Source organism: Drosophila virilis, chromosome 4 (genome assembly GCF_030788295.1).
Source record: "Drosophila virilis strain 15010-1051.87 chromosome 4, Dvir_AGI_RSII-ME, whole genome shotgun sequence".
Classification (NCBI taxonomy): domain Eukaryota; kingdom Metazoa; phylum Arthropoda; class Insecta; order Diptera; family Drosophilidae; genus Drosophila; species Drosophila virilis.
Window position 1 is genome coordinate 22,900,152 of NC_091546.1, and position 25,524 is coordinate 22,925,675.

Consider the following 25,524-nt stretch of genomic DNA (forward strand, 5'->3'; position numbering starts at 1 on the left):
TTTATTTACTGTAATATCCTCGACGATGGCCATATTAGCTTGTTTTTATAATATATAATATATATATTTATAATTTTTCTACTATCCGCATTAATTCAATGAAAATTGTAATAAAAAAATATATAATAGAATTTAAATTCGCAACTGACTCTTAGCTGGAGAGTAATAAATATCAGAGACCACAATTCAAAAATATTCGTGAAAGCAGCTTAACAAAGTTTATTTAAAATACACATTTCGGCAATAAATTTTAAGCAGCAAGAAAACAAAGAATCCGCGAATGTGCCACAAAAATAGAGTAAAACTCATGAGAAAAGGACAACAGCAACAACAACTGTCTGGTAAAAATCGCATGCAAATAAAGCGAAAATCATTATCTGAACATGAGAATCTGGTTAACTTCGTTTAGAGCAAAAGGCAAAAAATAAAGGAGAAGGCAACATTTTTCAGAGCGGCGAAATGCAAATGGGCTGCCTGAAAAGTGCTGCCAAGTGGTGAAAGGATGCCCCGGCAAGGAGCCAGAGCAAGGACAAGTAGGTGCCAACAAGTTTGCGGCGTTAAAAGTTGTTGAAGGCGCTCGGGCGCCCAGCTTAGGCGGGCAGAGGGGAGGACCGCGCAGCCGGGGCAATGTCATATATTATGTTAGTCAAGGCAGCTGGCAACGGCACCTGCAACACGCGCAACAACAACAACAACAATAACAATGCCACTTGCATTAAATAACGGAAATGAAAACAAAAGACTTCAACTTCCGGCCAAGGCGCGAGACGGAGAGAAACCAAAGCCACCAAATTGCACTCGAGTGAAAATGGAAAGTGGAAAATGGCAATGTGGCTTTTGTTCTCTCGCCTCTTCGCTCGCCCCCATCCCGCCACTCACTCTCTCTCTCTCTCTCTCTCTCTCTCACCATATATATGCATCTATCTTCTGCTGCCTGCTTTGATTGCATTGCCAGTTGCTGTTGAGCGGAGGGCAGGTGTGTTTGGAGTCCCGCATGTGGCATAAATAATTTGCACTCAACGGGCAAAACAAACGACGGCCAAAGTCGGCACTTGTAGAGCTCCACCACACTAGGTTAACTGGGCGGGGAGGGGAAAGTGAAGGGTGTCGGCATTTGCTACTCGCAACCGGGAAACATTTCCCGCTGGAGCACGTGCTCTGGTGGTTTGTTCTCCGTGTGTTCTTCTCGCGCTCTTGCAACAATTTTTATTACATTTGCCACTGTTGCTCAAGTGCAAGGACATGGCGCGTCCTCCTGACACGCGGAAAAGTCTAGGATTCTCCAAGGAGACTTGTGGCATGCGGTGCAATGAAATTTCATTGGATTCAACTGAGAAATAGCTTAGCAAAAGCTTAGAACCGTACAGTTAGTTTTCCTATTTCCAAACGGAAATATCCCCATATTTGCCTTGTTCAATGAATTTTCTATTATCTATCCAGGGGAAAAATTAAACGAACAGCCTAAAATTATATTTTCAAACAATTTTAATGACAAAAACAGTCTTTAATATAAAATTGTATACTAACCAAAATTGTCATGTGAAAATTATTATTTCTTAAACAAATCTTAATGAACATATTAATAGAAAAAATAGATAAATAGTCTACCTTTAGCAGATAAATAAATATTTTATATTTGTTTTCTCTTTTAGAAAACAATAACAAGAAAAACAAGAAACCAAATAGCCAAATTTAAAATCTGAGTCAAGTTATCTCAAAAACCTTTTCTCAAAAGAAATTCAATATATTTTAATCAAACAAAACTTAAAAATACAAATTTAATATACGTTTAAAAAATTTCCAAATAACCGATTCAACAGGATTAAATATTTGCCTATGAAAATTCGTTAAGAAAATATTTTATTGGGCGTTAAAATTAAGCACGAAAAAAGCGCACACGAAAGTGAATGCAGCCTGGAATATTTTCTACTCGGCTAGTTTTATGTGCTGCTAACAAAAAATAAAACTGCTAAATAATGTGAGTCGAGTACCAGACCCCATGCCCAGTCCCAGCCCATTTTCACGTCCGTGCCCAGACTCAGCACTAGTTCCCTCTTCAGCTTCAGTTCCAGTTCCGGCTTTATGGCTGCGGTGTTTCAGTCGATGCAGCAGCTGCTGGCACGTGTATGAATAAGTGGGGACTGGCCAGCTTGATAACGGCTAAAATTTATTGGCAATTGAGAGACTGGCAAGTGGCTAAAATAACTGGAGAGAGCAGAAGAAAGAAAGGCTCGCTTGTGGCTTGGCTTGGGTTAATAGAATTGCAGCCGAGTTGCGGAACAAAGGATTAAAGCAGCAGCCAACAGGACCACGAAATGAAGTTCAAGCGCAACTAAAGCAACTGCAAAAGTCCTGCTGCGCATGGAATTTGTATTTATGATGACATTAAATTGCCGCCAAAATAAGAAAGGAGCAAAGCAAAAGGGCCCAGCCGTGGTTAGGTGAGGGGGACAACTGCTAACCAGGCCAAGATAAATAGCAAAACAAAAACCACTCAAAGCCGCGTAAATTGAGGCGCCACTCGTTACCCCGGCCCAAAAGTAGTACCCAAAAAACTTTTGCCCATTTTAGTTTTTGCGGTCAGCAGCGAAACCAGCTGAAGCAGGCAGGACATGGACACGGAAGCGGCAAAGGAGTGTAGAATAGGACAGGGATACACTTAGCGCCAAGTTGCTTTTCGCATTTTTTGCGCGACTTATTTTCCTTTTCTTCTTCTTGTTCTGCATGTTTACTATTTTATTTTATTGCGGCGCGTCGGCTTGGCTCAACCAGAAGAACAACAGCAGCAACAGCAACAGAAAAAACAACAAAAAACTTAGCGTTAAATTACTCTGAGCTCTCGAGGGCATAAAACCGAAAATGGAAATTTATGTCCCAATTGCATTTCGTACTCCCTCCGCAGGCGCTCGATCTAAATGGGAAACTTTGCCTGCTCAGATTATTGGTTCCATTTTATAGGCTGTTCCTTTTAAAGTCCTCTAATTATATAATATTTGCATTAAAATTGTACATTTAATGCATCGATTAACACTTAAGTCTCAAATTCCATCGCGCCTGTCCCCTGTGGTCAGGCGGCTCATTAAAAGGTCATTTGATATCCGCTTCGACTTTTGAACCGTGTGGGGCTGTAAACAGCGCAGCTATTCTTAGAAAATATGCTTTAAGTTAAATGCTTAAGCGAAGCAACAGTAAACGAACCCATTTATCATTTCCTGTCGCGTTTCTAAGCCCTAGTCGCGACGACGTCAGCCCTGACAGACCCCAAAGCCCTTGTCCGGCTGGATCGAGTGTATTTTCAAATGCAGCTTTAAGTGCGGCGATGGCACAGGGTATATATCTTAATGTATGCATAGCTCAGAAATTGCAACTACCCGCGAAATTAGATCAAAGAAAATCGAAAGATAAAATCGCAGCTGATTTTTTGAGCTGAATAACGAAACAAAGCGTTGCCAGAAAATTGATTGCCGCTGGGAAATCGACGCTGGCTGATTAAAATATGTAAATTTCATAAAAATCCAGAAATACTTAAGTTCTTATCTTTACCCAATTCCAGAGGCAGCCACCAGCCACCAAAATAATGATGCAAATTATGAGAAATCGAAACCGAAACCAAAACCGAACCAAGGGAATATCCAGTCTATGGGCTATTTGGTCAACATTTAAAGTAACTGCCCAATTCGGTTTCCAATCCCAATTGCTGTCTTTTGCCTATCGATGGCAACCCATCTATGTGCTGTCCCTGATTGTCAGTCGCGATTTCCAGAGTAAACTTTGGTTCCGTCCACTGCCTCCACCCACTTCCACTCCCCGCTCTGTTCGTTTAAGACCCGTAAACAGTTGGAAGACGTTGCTAACAAGTCTAAGCCGCTTGCCACGGAGCAGCCACAAATAATACACAGATAGAAAAACAGAAGGGGAAGCCGCAATAAAAAGCCAGTTATGGAGATGGAGCTGAGATGAGGGCGTGGAATGGGGCTCTGAGGGAAGCGATTGCAATTGCGATTGAATTCAAATTCCGATGTTGCACTTCAAAGTCGAGTTGAAACCGAGACGAGTGAAAACCTGCTGAAGTGAGTTTCTCGTCTCAATCTCAATTTTAACCCCAAACCCTTTTCCTCCTCATTCTCAACCTCATTCACAGCGCCTTCGTCAGTTCTCATCGGTTTATCCTGTTAAGCTCGTTTGCCACGGCGCCAGTCGAGTGGAGTTACCCATTCAGCGCACTTCTTGAGTTTGTTTTGCCAACTGTGAGGGCGTGGCAGGGGCAGGAGCAGGAACAGGAGGAGAATAAGAAGCAGGGGCAGAGGTAGCTGAAGCATGAAGGCCATTCGTGGATGCGAATGTGGTGGCTGCTTCTCTTTGTTGTCGCCTTAAATATTTTATTGATGTCATTTCGACAATGGTCCAATGTTCACTTGGCTGCTCTGCTCTGCACTCCTTGAATGTTGAATGTTTTATTGCTGGCTTGTTGATATTTTTATCATCCTCCTTACGCAGCTCTTTATCCTGCTTATGGCTGTTTTTTTGCAGCGCTTTAAATGTTGTCCTTCAAGCGTTGTATTCTTGTTGTGGTTTAAAAGCTCAAATCAAATCAAATTTGATGCGCCTCATTTGTGGCAATTACTTGTGGCGAGAACTTGGGAGTGAGACGGAAATAAAGTCATAATATTCATGACTTCAAGGGTTAAGCGGGGGAGTCCCTTCACACGATTTGACCAGCATAAATATTTATCTATTCAATTGCATAAAGTTTCTGAAGTTATTCTTTGACCACGTTCCTGGCTCATGGGTTGCGTTCCTTTGTGCGCCGATAAATTGAACAATTTTCCATTTATGCGAAATGCACTTACAACTTTTTACCTCACACACACACACACACACACTCGTGTGCTGGCACGCAGGACTTCTTTTGTGCAGGACACTTCTTGCCTGTTGTTCGCATCCTTTAATAAACTGCTCGCATAAAGAATTGGGCGCAGATAAAAAGTATGGCAAACATGTTCCGCACAAAACTTTGCCACACACATTTTGCATTTTTTTTTTCTGTATGCCACGCCCCACCTTGGTAAGCCTCCTATCTCTTGTTAGGCATGCACACAGAAATTTTGTTCATTCTGATAATTCTCTTTTATGTGTTCTTCTGGCGTCTAAGAGAATGCAACTGTTTTACGGAATTGGCTCGCAATTTGTCGCACAAATATGCAGAAGTCGGAAAATGCGAGCTATGAAAATTGCCTACCAAATGCTAAGCTGAACTGGGCCCATTGCACTTAAACAAAGGGCTTATTTACTTGTGTGTCTTTATGAATAAAACAAAAAAAAGCTTCAACTAATAAATTTCAAAAGAAAGGATTAACGATTGGAATAATTTTCTCAATTCAAAAACATACATACATAAATATTGTAAGAACCTTAAAATTTGTTTTTAAAATCTAGTCAACAATATATGAAAGTCAAGAGGTACTAAATGTTAATTTGTTAATATAAAATATAACATATTAAAGGTAAAAGATTCCTATTTTAGCCTTTTTACTAGATATATATGTGAGGGAATTTTTGAGCAGCTCTGAAGTAAAAAGAAATACATTAAAAAACATTATATCTGTTGTGGCTTTTCAAACCTCTTTGCTTAAAAATAGATTGTTAATTTTTAGTGCTGACAAATATTTATGATTACAAATATGTTGAGAAAATTAATGCAAAACAATTTTAAATGCTATGATTCAATTTTTTACACATGCACAAAATATGTGCCATTGTAAAATCCATGAAGTTACGTTAGTATTATTACTTTTTTATTGTTTTAGCTCTTTAAGTGGCATTGCTTTAAGGTGCGGCACTCGCTGTTCTCTTTCGATAATCGAAAGCTATTATGCCCACATTAGTCTGTCGCCTCCGACTTGGTTTTTTTTTATGCAAATATTTACATATGCGCGACGACACACTTTTCACGCCCAGTGTCCTTGTCGGCGGGGGCGGGCGGCGCCCTCAAGGCAGCTACATTTATTTTTCGACTGTTTGCTAAGGCTGCTGCCTGGATCCTGGCTGCCGTCTCGTTGTCCTGCTGCCAGGCATTCTGTCTCTCTGTCCGTCCGTCCGTCCGTCTGCTTGTCGGTCTGCCTGCCAGCCTGTCTGTCTCGTATTTTATTGTTATTTTTGCTATTAAATTGCTTCGGCTTATCGCACGTTTAAAAAAGCAACAACAACAATGATGATGTGCCACGCTCCTCTCCGCTCCACCTCCACACCCGTTTGAATTGTAACTTTTAACTCCATTTATTGTAAATTGTTGTCGCTTGCATTGCCGCAGGCGCGGCATTGCGTACGTGGGCGTGGCATCTATCATTACAGATAAGAAAAGAAGCAAAAAATACGCGCGTGTTTTCTTTTTCCTCTCGCTTGTCTTACAATATTCCAGTTGCCCCGCATTCGATTTTCCATAAAAAGAATATGCCGGCGGCACGTTTCTTTATTTCTGGTTGGGCATTGATGATGCTGATATGTTTACTCTGGCGCTGTCGTTTATCTTTTGCTTAGGAATTTATCCATGCCGCTTTATAAATTGTTGAAAATTTTAATTTAAAAATGTATATTCTATGTTATCAACTATAAATTCTTATAAATGAGCCCAAATCTCAAATTAAGACCATATATGAATTAAGATAAACAACTCTGTGAATCAATATTTAACCTTGTCTTTGAGAAGGTGGTCAGACACTAATGAAAATAATAGGAGCTTAAAAAGAAAATCGAAGAAAATAAATATAAATAGTAAATTAGGCTGTGTGGCTAACTAAATTTAACTAAATTTATAAATGGGTCTGCAATAATTATCAAGATAGTCGCATATGGCATGAAATTAAAAGACTTTCGACAATTAGCTCGTTATGGCTAGCTTAGAAGCTATTATTCCAGTTCCGTAGAATAACCCAACCGCGCCCATCTTCAATTGTAAATGCATTCAGTAAGCTTGTTTATTTAAGCTGATGTTGTCAAGAGCGAGTTCATAGGCATAATATAGTTTACAATTCTTAGGTCAAAAGCCAACAAGTTGTTGACTCCTTTTGCGAGTCACCTGGCAACGGCTTAAGACAATATATAAAGAGCGTAGATACAAATGAAAGCGGCCGACAACAAAAACGCAAACAACTTGAATGGGCTGTCAACACAACTGTCCTGGTGGTACCCAGACCTGAACTAACTCAACTCCGGCCGCCCACTCGAGAGCAAGTCAGTCTGTTCGTCTGCCTGTCTGTCTGTCTGTTTTTCGACTCCTTGCCAGAGTTTGACAGCCCGTCGAGGCTTTTCAAATTGAATCAACACAATTTTCTTTGCCAGAGTTGCCGTCTTCTTCTTTTTGTGCATTTCTAAGTGACCTGGGAGGGCGAGGCCCCTACTCATGCTCGTGCTCGTCTCGGCGGCACTTGGCAAGCCACTTAATTACGAAATAATAAAGATACTTGTGCCAGACACTGACGCCTTCATTAACACAATTCTGCTGATGGGCCTACCCCAGTGTTGGCAGTCCCCAAAACTTATTCTAATTTCAGCGCAACCCACAAAATGACCTGGTTACATTTGTGGCTGCATAGCCCCCTCTTCATTTCCCACCGCCCGCGACACGATGTTAATTTCAATTTGTAAAGTCGTCAGCATGGTCTTTTTCCCCCCGGGATCCAAGCAGGTATGGGCGTGGTTCGTGTCCGTTTTGCCGATTTGATTATTAATTGAAATTATGCTGGTCGGGGCAACGCGCATTGAATTTCTGACAGTTTTGGCAGCCAGCCACCAAATTTGCCAATCCCCCAATTGCCGCAATGGTGCCAATTAATTTGGACCACTGGGCAACTGGGCATCGCCTATTGAGCCTGTCGAAACTGTGGCAAACACAAATTACGTCTAAACAAATTGCAGGTGGAGATTTGTAAGTAACTCAATTGGGTTCAGGTAGACAATAAAAGCTAAACAAATACTTGTATACGCTTTGTTTTATAGATTCATATTTTCTAAAAATTAAATTTCATATAAGTACTCAACTTTTTGTTGAATCAGTTGAATCGTACAAAACTTCTTTGAAGATATAAATAAGTGAAAGTGAGTTTTTATTGGATCTGATAACTCATGATACCCAATGACGGACAGACAGACGGACATGGGTAAATCGACTCGGCTATTGATGCTGATCAAGAATATATATACTTTATGGGGTCGGAGATACTTCGTTCTGCCTGTTACATACATTTGGATTTTGCACAAATACAATATACCCTTATACCCATTTTTAATGGGTTCAGGGTATAAAAAGCTGCAAAAGCTTTCTTTAACGCCAGAAGAAGACCCTGCTATGCTTATTTTAATTTCAAAAGACACACACACACAGTTAACTAAACAGTTCTCAATCAGTTGTCAACACATTCCATATAATTTTTGGCAGGTTATACACAGATCCCATTTCACTTTGATATGCAGCAAAATGTCAGTGCATGTCCCGTCTAGCATTTCTTAGTTTTTTATTTTTTGTGTTTCTGTTTGTTACCCCTCTGGACGCTGAACTCCTCTGACATTTATGATGACAGGCGGTCATGTTGTGCAGCGTACACAGAGCCAATGCCTGAGCCAGTTGCAGCAGCAGCAGCAGCAGCAGCAGCAATAGAGGCAGCAGTCACAACTGATGTTGACACGTGCTACATCATCATAGCCGGCGATTCTTTTGCGTTTTTGCTCAGCTGTCGTTTTGCTGGGGCACGTACAAAACATAAAAGTAACTGCACTGCGCTTTGTTGAAATAGTTGCAAAAGGAAACGAGCGCTAAAGCACCGCAGGAGCACAGGAACCGGTGGGTTCGGGTTCTGGGGCGGCTGCCACTAGAAAGAAGGCCAGCATGCAACAACGCCCAAATTCAAACTGGACTTCAAAGTGTTAAAATTGCAGCGTCACGGCATCTGCGAATATGTGTGCGTGTGTGTGTGTGTGTGTGTGTGTGATAGTGTGTGTGATGATTCCCGTTCAGTGCAATGTGCTCAAAAAAGAAAAAAATTGGTGGAAGACACATATATAAAAAAAACCGACCAGACATAAGCCCAAAAGAAGAAAAAGTGCATAGCCTAATGACGACGATGCTGCGAGGCCACACATAAAAGATAATATATCTCTTTGAGCTGCGAATGCGAGTTTAATCGAAGAGGCAGAAAGCACCCAAAATAACAAAAAAAAACCCCCCTCCATTCAACTAGAGACCCGCTCTCTTTGATGTTGGGGCAACACTAACTTTGATTTACCGGAACTGACAACTCATTAGACAAGTAAGCCTTAAAGTGACGCAGCTAATGCTTATGTTAACTATAGTTAACATTTAGTCAGCTAAAGATTTTAATTTTTAATAAGTCAACACTCTTCGTAATTTTGAAAATCATGAAACCTCAGTTCAATAATATATAAAACTAATATTTATATATATATATATATATATATATATAACTTATATATATATATATATATATATATATATATATATATATATAACTTGTTGTCTTTTTATTATATTTGTTTCATTTTGTTGCAGCATTTTTTTTAAAACATAATAGCACAAAGAGCTGGTCGGTCAGCTTCTGACCAAGCCCAAATCTGTAACGCTCTGCGGAATGGGCCTCATGATTATATCATATATTTTTCATGATATTCCGCCAACAATTTTTAAATATATCTATTTTTTTTGTATTGCTACGCTGATTTTTCTTGCTTGTTCCCTCAAATTTTTGTGCTGTTGTATAATTTATGCAAATTTAAATTTCGCACTTGACGGCACTTGCGGCTTGTGCTTTGGCACTTTGGCATTTTGTTTTATGAGTTGGTCGCTGCTCATTTTATGCCACTTGCCTTTTGTCTCTTTACAATGTTTTATTTACAACGCCTGCAGACCCAAAGAGCAGGAAAAAGAAGGCATTTTAGTACTCAGTCTCGTATAAAATGTCGACATATGTAAGCTGTTTTCGTGGAATACATTTTGGGGGCTGCGAAAAATATTTGAGCAATGCGCCGCAATTGGCAATTATGTGGCCCATAAGCACAGGTAATCATAAAAAGGTGCAAACATTAAGTTTTAACGAGTCATTTCAAAGGGTTTTAATGCTGACCAAAAGCATTGTAAATGACCTGGCAAAAAAAAAAATCGGAGAAAAACTGTCGAATTCGGTTAGCACTGAGTTTTATACAAATAAAAACTATGTAGAAAATATAAAAAATCTGATTGAGCTGAAATTTGATATATAATTCACATATATATCATTTACATATATATCATTCATTAAAAATTTCACATTTCATATAATTTTATATTATTTTTATTAATAATTTAAAGTTGAATAATCTCTATATTTTCTTCGCAAGTGCTGATGTGGAGTTACTTCTAATTCATGATCAGTTAGAATAGCTATGTGAAATATTCAAGCAATATTTACATTTAAAAATATATATTGATAGCATTCTGTAGATTGTTCTACTTCAAGATATACTTAGTTTTAATAAAAACCAGATATAGTTTTAATAATTAATGTAAGAAAAGAAATAGTTTTTCGCATTATGTCCAAAACTAAAAACTACAAAAAACCTTTCATCATAAACAGTTTGTTCTAATATAAAAAAACTCAGTTTTTGATCAGTGTACCGTTTAAGTGTGGAAATAATATTCTTGTCTTCCCGCTGCTTCTACTGGCCTTAAAATCATATGGCCAACACAGACACAGACCCACACACATATACAGAGCCATATACAGACCACAAGTTAAGCCATTTGCCACAAGCCGCGCACGTGACGCCGCAATTGAGAATTCGTTAGCTCATTTTTTATTGTGGTTTTTGTACTTCTATGCTCGGTACCAGCGACTGCATCAACCAGTTCGTCCTGTGGCCAATTAAGCGATTATCGATTGCCAGCGATTTCTTTGGCAGAATTTATCGCGGTAGTTGGCCGTTGCGTCGCTTGTGGCATGCTACGCGTTCTTGCCGCAACTTCAATTAGACGCTTGAGCGAGTGGCACGGCAGCTCATAAGCAGATTTGCAAAGCGCTGACTGTGAAATTTCAACGCCGCATATTCATAAATGGCTCAGGCACACACCGCCCCCATCGTAGCTACCCAACCGCCTGCCAGTGCTAGGTAAACCTAGATGAACTTTAAGCTGCTTGCCTTAAACTAGAACTGTGTATGATTTAATAATTTATTCCCGGCCAGGGCCGCGGGTTTTCGCACAGCTCAGTGAGCTGCTGAGGCAGCAAAGGGCACAGGACGCAGGACAAACAGATGAGCCGGGGGACGAACGTGGGTAAACACAGCGTTGGAAAATCATTGCAAGGATATAACCGCAACAACAACAACAACAACAACGGGGATTGTGCAGCACTGACTGTGGTAATGGCATTGGCAACCTTTTGTGGCAATCCTGCGAAAAGGATCTTTGTTTTTGAGACTGAGTTCGTGTTTGTTTGCCCAGCTTTGGTTCGTTTCGCTGCGTTCCGTTCGTTTCGTTTCGTTTCGCTTTAGTTTGCTTTTTGCTTTGGCTCTCACATGATAGTTGGCACGGTTACCATGAAATCAGCTTCATCGTTTTCATAAATTCTTAAAGCGGACATCATTGAAAAATTGCCAACAACCTTCCCGTTTGTATTTGTGCAACAGCGCAGCTGGAGAGAGTGATGTAAATATATGAATAGATAGATATACATGAGGGTCGAGCGGGCGACAGACAAACTAGGGGTAAGGTATAAGGGACTGTGGTAACCTTTACATTGATTTGAGCATGACATGCACTTGCACGCAGTCAAGTGAAAGTTGCCATTGACTAATCTACAACGAGATTATCGTGATGTTGTGTGTAAACAAAATATTACAAGAGAAAGAAGTATGCTAAACATGTTGCTTTTAATATATATTATTTTTATAAGCACCCTTTATTATCTTTAATTTTCAGCAATTATTTATCTGTCTGAATATCTCTGCACATTATAAAACAGTTTATCTTCAGTAATCTCAAGTATATTTCCCAATCGAATCATCTTTCAATTTCCTCCCAAAACATACCCATCACAATAAACTTGCCGCAAGCCAATGTTGGATATCCAAAAGCAACAATTGTCAAGGATATTTCCTCGCATTAATTCTAATAACTAGCCACACAGCCACAAATACTTTTATCTACCCCCTTTCCTTGACATTAAGCGGCCAGAGCAACAAAATTCGCCCCATAAATATGTACAACAAACAAAAACTATTAACACAAACACAACGCAGAGTTATTACAAGGACCTCAACGATAAGGCAATCGGCGAGCCCAAAAACCGCAGCTTGTCATAATAAAGGACATGATGGGACGCACACTTATATGGGTAGAGCAACCGCAGGACATCCATAAAACACTAGTACAAAACGCAACCAGACGCAAGCACAGAAGGACCGAAAGGACCAAAAGGACGAAAGGAGTTGTGGTGCCCGTGATGGACATGGGCCAAGGCGTACCGTACGTGACTTTGTGATTTTATTGGCGTTGAAAATGCCGCACGTATTCGGCAAGGATTTTCCTTTGAGGCTAGAAGCCACTCACATGCTCTCTCTCTCTCTCTCTTTCTATCTCCCTCTCTTAGTGTATCTTTCTCTCTCTCTCATACCCACAATTTCACATGCTCTGCATTAACACTCAACTAGTGGGGAGCCTTGAATGCTTTTTATGACTGTGTTTAGTGAAAAAAAGGGATTCAAGCTGATTGCTCCCTAAAGAAAACTTGGCGCAACGGAAATGGAACTTCAACTGACGACTGTCAAACTTAATTGGCTGCCTACCAGATTTGACCCTACGAATTAAGAGTACAAGCAGAATACTGTAAATATTTTGCATAGAAAAGAATTTTATAAAATAAATATCTGAGAATTTTGAACTTTTCAAATTCGAAATTCCAATTCTGGAGTATAATATTCCCTCCAAATGTAGAAGAGTTTAATGATATATCTGAAAATCCGCTTGTTTCCAGAGAGAGAGAGTATAGTTGAGTATGTAAAAAATACAATGGAAAATAATATGAGAGAATAGAGTGAAATTCAATGTGATAAAAATAAAATAGTTCTTACCCTATTAAATAGTATCCTATTGCAATTGCTGCCAAAGAACTCAGACGCTTACAGATAGATCAAAATGAGGTATCTGGAAAATATGTACAAAAAAATAAATAAATAACAAGAATAAGTTCATTTGATTTGGCAAAAAGAAAAGGCGCCACTCACAGCAATTTAATGGAAATTCGTCTGTGAAGTTTCCTTTTTAAAGCAATGGAAAGGTTTCAAGTGCAAAAATGAAAACGCATAAAACGAAAAGAAGGAAAGAAATTTGGTAAGCGGCAGGCAAAACAGGCAAAGGCATTTTTTCGCAAAGGGAAGAAATTGAAAGACAGTCGTGTCTGCCACGTCCTTTGCTTTTGCTGTTGCTGTTGCTGTTGCTGTCCTGGCAGCTGCAATTCTGGCTGCGGATTTCCTGATGATTTTATTGGGCCGCCAGCAAACATTTTTGAGTGTAGCCAGCGGCGCTCAGGACTGCGGAATGCGCCAAAGTATTTGGTAACTTTGTTTCCTTCTTCGTCCTTTTTTTTGTTTTTTTTTTTTTTTTTTTCTTGCACCCCACCGTTTGCATTCTTATACGCTTTTTCTATATTTTGCGACTAAAGGAACAGGCATAAAGGATTAAGCGTTTGCGCCGGCAGGCCTGCAAATTGTTGGGAAATTTTGTTTTTTAAATTTAATTTCCACTTTCGTCTAGCTCGTTGGCCAGGCCATGCATTTAAATTAAAGCAGACAAATAAAATGCTGGAAAATATTGAAAGTAATGGAAATCAACAACAACAGAGAACACTGCTCGCAGGAGCGGAGGACGGGTTGGCGGGCTATACATATATTTACACCCTCGCACATGTGCACTGAGGCATTCAATACTTTAAGGAGCCAGCTGGCATTTTGTGTCAGCTGCATCTGTAACTGCAGCTGCATCCTTGCCATTTTCACTTGCTGCCTTTTCCTTGCGATATTGCAGCAGACAGGCTGCCGGCTACTTATGGCTGCAAAGTCGAACGTTGAGAAACCAGGCCAACACCAACACACACTCATACACACACGCAGACACGCACACACAGACACACAACCAAATACCTATACCAATAAGTGTATACAATATTTCGTAACAGTTTTTCCTTCGGCTTTACGTATCGCTACTTATAGAGTGTGGCACAGGTCCTGGCACTTACTTAACGGTGAGTGCAAATGCTGCGGCTCCTCATACCATATGAATCTGAAAGTGTGAGCATATGAGTGCGCATCCCACCAGAGTGAGTGCTTGTTTAGCCGGTTTAAGCAGCCACTCGAGTGCGTGGCATCGTTAAATATTTGCCTGCTTGTTAAACAACACTTGTGTACCAAACATGTGCCGCAACTAGCATATAACAATATTTATATAACTCTTATTTCTCAGATTTGAAAATGATGCCCAATTAACATTGACTAGCCAAAAAGTTAGGTAGGAGACAGAGATGGCTGAAGACTATGAAGTCTGTCTTATTATATAGTACTATGTCTTCAGACTGATTAACTGATAAGAATCCATAACCTTTTACCTAAGCAAAACTATGTTAAATTGTAAATATGTGTTAAGACTTCTATATTTACATACTCTGAAAAAGCCCTGAACGTCAATGCATTGATTGTCCTACCATTTATCTTCAACTCTGATAAGTTTATATATATATATTCATTTAAATAAATAAGGAATCTTTTAGACTGAAAGATTAGCAGTAGGAAAACCTAAACAGAAACTTTTTATTAGTAAAATTTCAGCCACTTTAAATTACGAAATTTCTCTACATTTGCTCATAGCATTATCTTAAATAGAAGTTTGTTATAAAATCTTTTTCGCTCTCGAAAACTTAAGTTTAAAGCTCCTGTAAGTACTTGTCAGGTGACAAAAACCCAAATGCTTGGTGGAAATTAGCAGAGATAAACTTTGGCGGCAACCAACTATATGTTTTTGTATATATACGAGTCTAAGGTGTAGCTGAATTTTTTGGTATTTAACTGAGCTTGAAGCTGTGCGATAAGTTTTAAAAGTTTTAAAGGTAAAGAGTAATAGAGATTAGCTATATCTTTAGCGGCACTTCAGCCCATGGGACGGCAAAGTAAAACACAGCAAACATATTCCACATATGCTTCACAATTTTATGGGTTGCCACATGCCGCAACCCAAAAAGCTTGTGACTCCCCGAACGCATTTGCTGAGCTCCCCAGGCGACATTTAGGCGACAGCTTCGCGACACAAACACACAGACAAACTGACAGTTAAATGACAACATGGCGTAAAGAAAGCCAAATGCAACAGCCAATGGCTGAAACCACCTTCCCACAACTTTTTGCATGCTTTTTATTTATTTTTTTTTTTTTTCTTGTATGCGCCATTTCAGACTTTGATTTTTATCCAACGTGCCGTTTGCGCAATGCCTGACTTCAGGTGATTGTAAAATGGCATTGTCAATTGATTTTAATGGATAAGACCGCTCAGGTCTCTTATTATTGATTTTCTGCCTAATTAGCGAGTGGGTTTTTTCTGCAGTCACGCGTTCGACTCAGCCAACTTTTAGGCCAAGTATTTTAATTGCAATTTTTGGCCGGTTATATTGATTTGTCTTGCAAAGTTTTCACTCGGAAAACTGCATGGCTGACAAATTGTTTGGCTCTTTAGTGTGCGCTCATTTGCATAATTTTACCTTGGCATCTTGGAGATGGGCACTGAGCCAACTCAGGTGGCTGTTAGTCACCTTGAACCCGTTGCATGTGGAAAACTACATTCATTTATCAAATGAAAAGCCCTTTTGTGTTTTGTCCTAGAGCAAAAATGTCATCCGGAAACGTTAACCTTGCCCAGGCTGACGCCCACGCCGCTTATCTGACCGGTTACACGTAACGTATACGTAATTTCTGGAGGCGAATGATTAACGAGTCAAGTGCCAGAAGGACAACGACTCCCTACTTGACTTTTTGACATTGAAATAAGAGTTGAATATCGGTTAGAGCAGGCAACTGAATAAAGCGAAAAAGCTTATAAGGTAATTTTAAGTTTTAACTGGACACTGAATTAAATTAAAGTTTAGGTTGGAGCAAAATTAATAATAATAATAATAATATAATTAATAAAAGTTATAATGATCATAATAATATTATTAAAAAAACAATTAAGAGTTCTAGTCGGGACCTTCCGACTAGGAAATACCCTGAACCCTCTTATTCCAACACCAGTTCCACTAGCAGAATTCGCAACAGACCGCATAAGTTGCTGCCGACTCTACTCAGATGATATATAATATTCTAGAAGCAACATATCAATTTTGGTGGCTAGCTCTTAACATTTACCCAATTATCTCAAAAAATTGATGTCGATATCTATTTTTATAGACTGCTTGGAAACGCGGCAAGCTATCGATTATCGGAAACAAACTCGATCTGCGCATGACTAGGAGAACCTACAGGTAATATTTAAAGGCTCTAGCTCTTATAGGTTCTGGTATCCTTAGGTTACGGATAGACAGACGGAGAGACAGACAGACGAACATGGCTAGATCGACTCGGTTATTATTGCTGATCAAGAATATATACACTTTATCGGCTCGGAGCCTTCCGCTCCCTTCTGCCTGCTATACCCATTTTACCCATTTTTAATGGGTTCAGAGTATCAAAATGATGCAAATTATAATAATAATACTTAGTACAAAATTGATTCAGTAAATTCATTCATAGATAAGAATGTTCAATGAAGTTGTAAATGAAGAAACTTCAATTTTAGTTAATTTTAATTGTTTAATATAATTATATATATTATTATTTATATGCTGTCATATAGTCATATATCAATGAGAATAAGTAGTACTGGGTTTTATTTAAGAGAATACTCTTCGTGTTTCACAAAATTCGCCGCCGTTTAGATCAACAATAGCAGTTCAATTAAACGCAATATTTCTCGTTGTATAATCTCAATAATGTTTGCCTTTCATTAGCATCAATTCACATGCACTGGATTGAAAAAAAAAAAAAGATTGTATGCGCCTCGTGCTCATCTCTAGTTAATTGATTTCATTGTTTGGCGGTATTTTTCAGTTACCAACGCAATCGCAATAAACTAGTCAGCCGCAATGGCTTGACTGTCAGCTAACCAGGCCGGGAATACACAATTTAGCTACGAAATTTATGCCACGGCACACTAAACGAGCCGGCGAGGCCTTTTCAATTGCAACAAATACCACAAAACAGCAACCGAGAGAGAGAGAAAGAGAGAGAGAGATGGCAATGGGGGGATGGAGAGATGAAGAGAGGTGTGGCAGTTGCAAACGACAAACGCAAACAATGGAGATAATTTAGTTGCCGCGCACAAAGCGAGTTCCCGACGATAGACACCGCGTTGCCAACTTGTTTAAAAATAGCAGCTGGTCAGCTGCACAGAATCCATTGGGCCACACGCCACACGAAAAAAACAGTTAACTTTGCAGCATGCAACGTTTAAATTATGCAGACAAAACACAAAACAGGACACACGAGCAATACTCCCCCCCACATCCACCACCACCCGCACCCCATCTCCTCGCCCCCTTACTGCACCATTGTGCTTGTTTGCTAAACGTCTGTGAGGCTTGGCTCGGCTTACTCCACTCGAATGTTTGCATTCGGCATTCAAAAAAGTTGAGGCAAACTGAATTTAAGTTGACTTCGAAGTGGCTTTAAGGCTACAGGCATCGCAAATGCAGCTCATTTAAACACATGTCACAATACTTTCGCACAGCTGTCACTTTGACAATTTTCTAGATGAGTTTCCTGCGATTCCTTGTGCCAGCAACTAAACCGAAAAAAAAACACATCAGATTGCACTAGCCGTGTGTGCCTCGCAAGCAGATACCCTGTACCCAGCTGCCGCAGCACGAATTCGACATCTCCTCACTTCCTCATAATTATGAGAAAAACAGGTCTTTGAGCTCATGGTTTAAGCCATGCCTCGCCGATAATTTTCGAAATGCTAGCAATAAGAATTTATTTTATTGAATTAGTTTGTTCATAATTTGACCAATCCATCGGAGCAGAGAAATGCCAACTTCTGCCTGTTACATTTATTTGCATAAAAACATTAAACCCTCTTCTGTATTCATGTGTAATGGGTGCAGGGTATGGAAAAAAAAGAAAATAAAAAAATCTAAGCTAAGCTGCCGTCTTGCCTTGTCGCCTTGTGCGTAGGTTTGTCAACGTCATCATCATAATGTTGTACCATGCACACACACACACACACACACAGACCCGCACACTAACACACCCTCACACACTCATGTAGCTGGGACAGATTGCTTGTCTGCCTGCCTGGCTGGCTGGCTGACTTCTTGCGGCGCGTTTGTCGCCCCGCATAATGAAAACTTACATCAATATAACGTGTATTAGAAAAATGGCAAGCAGCTGCGCTTTCTGCCGTATATATAGACCTTTATAAGTATATTTATATATTATCCTTATTTTTTTGGGCCAGACTTACCTCATCTGTGCTTCGCTACAAAGTTATTGCAGAAATTATTCATGGCTTGATGATAATTGGCCGCAAATTTAGCTCTAAATAATTCAAGTTCAATTTAATAAGACTTTGAAGTTTCGGCAAATGCATTGGATGTAAATATATTAATAGTATCGATATTTCTATTTTTATATGATTGTGATTTCTTTTAATAGTTAAAATAGTTTGACACCACAAATTTGGATTAAGTTAAAGCTGCTATAAAAATGTGCAAAACAATGTAACTTTACATTTGATTGTAATTTATTGTTACATACATGTTAAACAGGAGATCATTGACTCATTGCACCCGGCTACATTTGAGGGGTGCTGTGATGAGGTGGATCTGCTTATAAGAATACTTTGATGAACAGACAAATCAAGAAATGCTGCTTGCACCAACTTCGGCCAATTGGGGAAAGGATGTCGAAAAGTTATAGCAAACATTTTCTCTGTTATTAGCTTATCTGATGGATCATAAATTAAAATCTATTTAAGTTTTCACTCTCAAATCGTTTTAAGTCCACAAACTGCGAACTGCGCTTACTACCAACTTTGGAAATGTTTAACACCAAAATATTCTACTGTGAACGGACATACGCCACAAAGTAAGCGCACAAAGCAGACGCATTAACCAAATTATAAGCCATGGAGTGGGATCAGGCGTATATATACCTATTCTAAGGCACTGTAATAGTTTGGCAACATCAAATTTCATAAAGAGCACACTCCGGAAATAGGAAGGATGCGCTTTGTCGCTCCATCTAGGAGCCATCCCGCTATGCGTGTGCCCCTGTCTGTGTATGTGTCGTGTATGTGTGTGGCTTACTAGGAAGTAAATTTCGTTATCGTTTATTATTATTATTATGCGCGATGTGTGAAATGTCTGTATATATATATATGGGGAGTGCGTGTGTGTGTGTGTGTGTACCTCATGTTTGTGTTGTGACGTGGGAAATAAATTTATATTCATAACACAGGACGCGGACAAGGCAAAAGACGTTGGTGGAGCCGAAGGCGCCAGCGCCCACAAGTCGCCGACATGCATACAAAGTGCTTTATGTGTGTGTATCACGAAATGGAGGAAATGTTGCGCCTCCTGCTCCAGTTGCAGCTCTTGTGGCAGCATTTCATCAGCAGCCACCATCAGACTGGTAAGTTTTTTGATTAAGCTGGAGTGGAGCCTGAAGTTCTCTGGGAGCTTTGAGTCTAGAGTAGCATGTGCAGCTAATGGGATCAGCGTTGCAGGCGGCGGCATCAGAGCTACAAAAACTCTACATATTGATTACTAATTTACTTGCCGTCTATGTCTCAAGTTTCTGCCCAAAACTTCACATAGCATCACGACAACACAAATGCAGATAACTTGATTTTGCCAGTAGTTGCCCAGGTTAGACCAGATCCGGCATTAACATCAGGTAAATGCACAGGACGTTGATGCAACAGAAGTTGAAGCCTGCGTCCAGGTTACATTCACGTTGCAGTTGGCTATCCCTTTGGAGCAACTTCGTCTTCATATAAAATGTACAAAGCGACAGAGCAAAAGTAATTTTGGGTACGCAGGCGGAGTATCTGGTGGCCTTCCAGGCACATGACTAGACCCAATATGAACTTCCACTCAAAGTCGCTCATGCATGAAGTCAAACGGCAAACATCGAAGCTGGAAGCTCCAACCTCTGACTCCGAGCCTCGAATGTTAAGCGACAGTCGCACAACAATCAAAAAGCGTATGGAAGTCAAAGGCGCCACAGGGCACACGGCACAGGGTACCGGGAGGACCAAATAGAGAGCGACTGGTAACTGGGCGCCTAAAACCGTTCCCATCAATAGCATTGCGCATTGGGTTTGGGTTCGATGCAATGCAATAACTTGCCAAACTGACACCATATCCTTGGGGTACACTTTTTGGAAGCGGCACATGTAGCGCTCTGTGTTCTAAAATAGTTTTTTTTTTCTTCTCCTGTTTTCAGTTATATCTGTATAAGGAAAGGGAACTACACGCACGACTTCTCATCATCATGTGTATTCAGGGTATACATGGGGCTTGGGTACACTTAGCGAAAAACCATTGCAAGAGTAGTGTACATATGCTATATCTTTTTAAGCGCTTCATATTGAAAATAAGGAGCGAGGGAGGAAGGGGGTAATTTAAATTTGTAACGAAAACTCTTTAGATTTTGGAATTTCCTTCAGGTGCAAATTTAAATGAATGTTTGAGGTAACTAGTCTCCTATGTTGGGAGTAGTTCCTTGGTGCATTTAAAAAGTTTGAATATATTGAATCTTTCCCTAATCTAAAGAGGAGCAAGATTCCACATTTTATCTATTGCTATTGATAGGTTGCAAATATGAATTGGCACCACATGCACAACAATCGATAGGTTTATATTCAACATTAATATTCATATTATAAATAAGGTTGTTTCATAAATAAGTTTCTTAAATACATTTTTAAAGCACAATTTTAGGTAACTGAATTGAGTCAAAAAAAAAAAAAATAAAAAAAAATTCATGTAAGCTGTTGCCTGAATCTTTATTATAATTTGTTTTCTGACGTTCCAGTTTTATTTTCTTATAATCATTTCGCTGCCTGTACACATTTTTTCAATGGAAATCATGCACAAATCGAGCAAATTGCATATTTCTTACGCTGGCGATTTAATTTTTTATGCGATATGCAAGAGAGTCAAGAGTCATGAGTCGCCTCCACTGCAATTGCTGCTCCAACTCCGACCACATACTTAGGTTTCCACTTGGCGCATTTGTGTCTTTCTCTTTGCGAGTGTGTGTGACTTGTAAATTTCCCCAGTTGAAGCTCAGAAGCAGCAGCAGAAGCCGCAGCAGCAGTACTTGCAGAGGCGCTTGATTGAGCGCACGTTTTCCCGGCTTCGAGTTGGACTGTCAGACAGTCAGAGCTTCACTTGACTTTTTATTTAAAATATAGAACATGATGTGGGGGATTGGGTATGTGGTGCACGAAATTAAACAAAAAAGGCAACGGCTAACTCTTTTTATTTCCCAAGTGTCAGTAGAAACTTTGGCGCAATATTCGTTTGGATTCAAAGCACCGACCGATGTAATGGCAGCTCGTACGTGTTTAGTTATTTTCTTTAAGGTTTGCTTAGTCTAGCAAGAGCCTAATCGGACATGATATGAAATTTCTGCTATATCATTAGCATCATCATTAGAATTGTGGCCTGCAAGCCCCATATTGAGATTCAATCCCTTTGTCTGTATTAAAGTTACATTCACTGAAACCCCCACAATTCCCTGGTCCCTTGCAGCATTTTTGCATGTCATGTCATGAGTATGTAAATTTTCTCCCTACCTCTCTCTCTCTCTCTCTCTCTCTCTCTCTCTCTTTATCCCTCTCATCCTCTCTCTTGCATCTCTATATCTATGCTACAGTATTAATGTGAAAAAGTACAGCGTTGATTTCACATGTCCCTCTGGACACACTTGGGGACTAGCGAATCCTCCACCATGCGAAGGCGTTGAAAAATGTTGCAAAGATGCAAAACAACTGTTGGCAGTTTGTCAAATTTGATTTGTCATACATCAAATGGCTTTAAAATGACAAGAAACGAGGGCTGCCAGCCAAATGGCAGTGGCAGATACTAGAAAAAAATAACTTGTGTCCCGAATAGACGTCGAGTGAGAGCTACAGAATTGTTGGCTGAAAATATCAAAAAGGAGTTGACAGCTAAAAAGGCAGGTTGCATAATAAGAAGGACTAGCGAACATAAAAAAGTACTACGTTCTCTTTTAATTCAGTATCTTATATAAGGTACAAGTTAAAAAAATAAGCGACAATTTTAGAACATAATAATTTGTTACCATATTCCGTATTTTTAATAATAACCAAAATAAAAATAATTATAATTGTGGGGCGGCCACTAATGTAGCCACCCCACAGTTCATAATTATAGTTATAGGATATAAGTATTGTATACTATGTAAACATTGTATTAGTAATCAGACCAGTTAAGGCAATGTGCCGAGGTATTGAAGCTAATTAAGGGCAAGGAGCCTAGTTTGAAGCGAGGCTGCGAAAGCTCGAGGCGAAGTTGAGCTAGTGCAACGATCAGGGTGAGTCTCTACTCATTAAAAGTAATTTTCATTAAAAGTAATAGAGTATACAACAAATTCAAGGACTCGCTAATGCCGACTAAATGCAGATAATTACTGTTTGTTGTTTCATCCAACAGCAAACTAAACTTGGCATCACCCATATCTATTTGCAGATCCTCATAGAAATGAGGAGCCAAAGCATTTTTAAATATATTATTATATTATTTAATAAAGCATTCAGGCTTGCAAAAAAGCCAGATCTGACGGGAAAAATCTGAATTGGCAACGTCTACCCAGTAGACGTGTTGAGCGCTAGAAAACTTTAGAAAACTCATAAGCAATAAGTTGATAATACTTGTAAGTCGCTGGGCCTGGTGAGACTAAGACTCATACCCCGACCAATAGCTTCCTTACATGATAATACAAATTAATGCAATGATATATTGATTGAGTTCTTTTCTTTAATATTAAATATGACTCAAAAAAATAGTATATATGCTCAAAAGTTCAACACATGCGGTATTGATAAGAACCACCTATCATCGTGGCAAAATAAACAACGTTGACTATATACATATACAATACGCTTCTATGCTTTCAGCTCTTCAGAATAACTGCAATCACAACTTAAGAGATATAGAAAATAAAAAGTACAATGCCTATCTAGTGTAAAATATTTATTGACGTGAACTAATTCAAAATATGTGTACATGTTCATATGACCTGAAATTGTTTATATGGTATATGAGTTTCGCACTATCGGAAATATATTTCGTGTGTTATAGCACTTTCTTTTATCTCATTTTTTTTTTTTCAATGTACAACACGAATTTAAACTAAGACATTAGCCAAACTTTATGGAGAATACTGTTATGTACTGATACTAATCACTCTAAACGATTCATGTAAGCCATAGTAAGTCAGACAAAATTAAAAAGATTAAGGTGTATAATACGCCAAACTTATCGGATCGACACAAGAGTTAAGGGCATCAATGTCGGCTTGTAATATATTACAGAAGTCCTCATCCTTTCATTCAGGTCAAAACTCTACATCACTTTATCATTTTAATCTTGTTAGCCGATAGCAAAACTGAATGTGTATTGCTAATAAGAAAATTTGTTATCGCAGCTGATAAGATATCGCCAGGTAGTACGAATTAATATCAGTTTATACTTGTACTTTCAGTATACGTTCGAAGCTAACGGAGAGATGTCAGAAATTCAACTTAGTGAGCTTGTTTTCGGAGAGGTACATTTATATGGTAAATATGTATAAGGTTAATATTAGTAAAAAAAAGAGTGCAACATTTGTAGCAAATTGGAAGAGGCTCCTTTGGATCCGTCTTCAAAGGCACCTATAATGGCGATGTGGTTGCTATTAAAACCGTAGAGGAGACAACTGAGAGGAAGGATATTGAACGCGAGGTAATTTATCTGGCAATGGTCGATCATAGGAACATCATCAAATTAAAGGGTATAGCGACCGAAAACATGAAAACCCACCTAATTATGGAATATGCAGAAGGCGGATCCTTGTGGTCCCTCTTACACGAAAGCAAGACACCATATACACTTGCACAAGGTATAAGCTGGTTACGTCAGGCTGCGGAGGTATATAATACATACGTTTTTCAATCAGAGCGGATGGAAACTTATTCATGTTCCATTTAAAGGGACTCGCTTATCTACATCGGCTATCAGAGAGATCAGTGATTCATCGTGATGTGAAGCCTCTCAATATGTTGCTAGACGGCACAAGAAGCACTTTGAAACTTTGCGATTTCGGGTTTGTCAGAAATGTGCAAACCCTAATGACAAGTAGACTGGGTACTTGCTTGTATATGGCACCCGAGGTTCATATATCTCATATAGTCGGGTATATAAATCATTTCAATAAACGCACTTTACACAACACAGGTTTTCAATGGTCAGCGATATACTGAGAAATGTGATGTTTTTAGCATGGGCATTACAATCTGGGAAGTTCTGTCGCGTAAGATGCCGTACTATGAACAAGATGACCTTAAACCTATTGAACTCTTAAGACATATTAATGATCACGGTATGTTCATAAATTATATGCGTTTGATTATAGATGTTAAAGAATAACATTAAAATTTCAATTTATGCAGAGTTACGGCCCTCACTAAAAGATCTAATTTTTGAATGTCCTGAACAAATACAAACTCTGATGCAAGAATGTTGGGATAAGAACCCCGAGAAGCGTCCCTCTATGCAGGGTATTGTGGAAACCTTAAAACAGTTCTAAGCAACTTTCAGGAGTTGACAGTAATAACTAAAACATTTAATCCATATGTATGAGCTATTCAAATATGAATTTATGTACCCTAGTGGACTAAGGTAAAGTCTATGTGGATCACTTTTTAAAGTCTGTCTATAAAAACATTTATGGTCCACAAAACAATACAAATACAAACAAGTAAGACAAGGGACATACCCTGAACCCTCTTCTACTAACACCAAATGCATGTTGCGCTACTGTGTCGTTTTCTTTAATAACTTTTGTGTTTCTTGTCAAGTCTCTAGCTCTTATAGGTTCTCCGATTTCTGTGTTCAGACATGCGGATACTTATGGATGGACGGACGGATAGACAGACGGACATGGCTTGATGCTGATATATACTTTATGGGGTCAGAGATACTTCCTTCTGGCTGTTACATACATTTGCACAAACACATTATACCCTTTTCACTCATTTATAATGGGTTCAGTGTATAAAAAGAAAACTGACATTGGCGAAAAACATAAAATATCATATACTTTTCATTTTTTCTACAGAATCGTAGAAAATCCATCAATATCTCACATCTCATTTACTAATAGCTGTTA

General features: G+C 39.2%; 1 protein-coding gene across 1 annotated transcript in view; it reads left to right on the forward strand.

The window, feature by feature from the left end:
• The window catches only part of LOC6627632 (mitogen-activated protein kinase kinase kinase 7), a 35,436-nt gene extending 10,271 nt beyond the window's left edge, over positions 1-25,165 (forward strand). The window contains exons 2-6 of the mRNA XM_002051062.4: positions 23,860-23,922; positions 23,988-24,284; positions 24,347-24,526; positions 24,591-24,735; positions 24,806-25,165. Of these exons, the coding sequence (XP_002051098.2) occupies positions 23,860-23,922; positions 23,988-24,284; positions 24,347-24,526; positions 24,591-24,735; positions 24,806-24,942 (822 nt within the window). The 3' untranslated portion in view covers positions 24,943-25,165. The remainder of the gene's footprint in view (positions 1-23,859; positions 23,923-23,987; positions 24,285-24,346; positions 24,527-24,590; positions 24,736-24,805) is intronic.
• Positions 25,166-25,524: the final 359 nt, after the last annotated feature.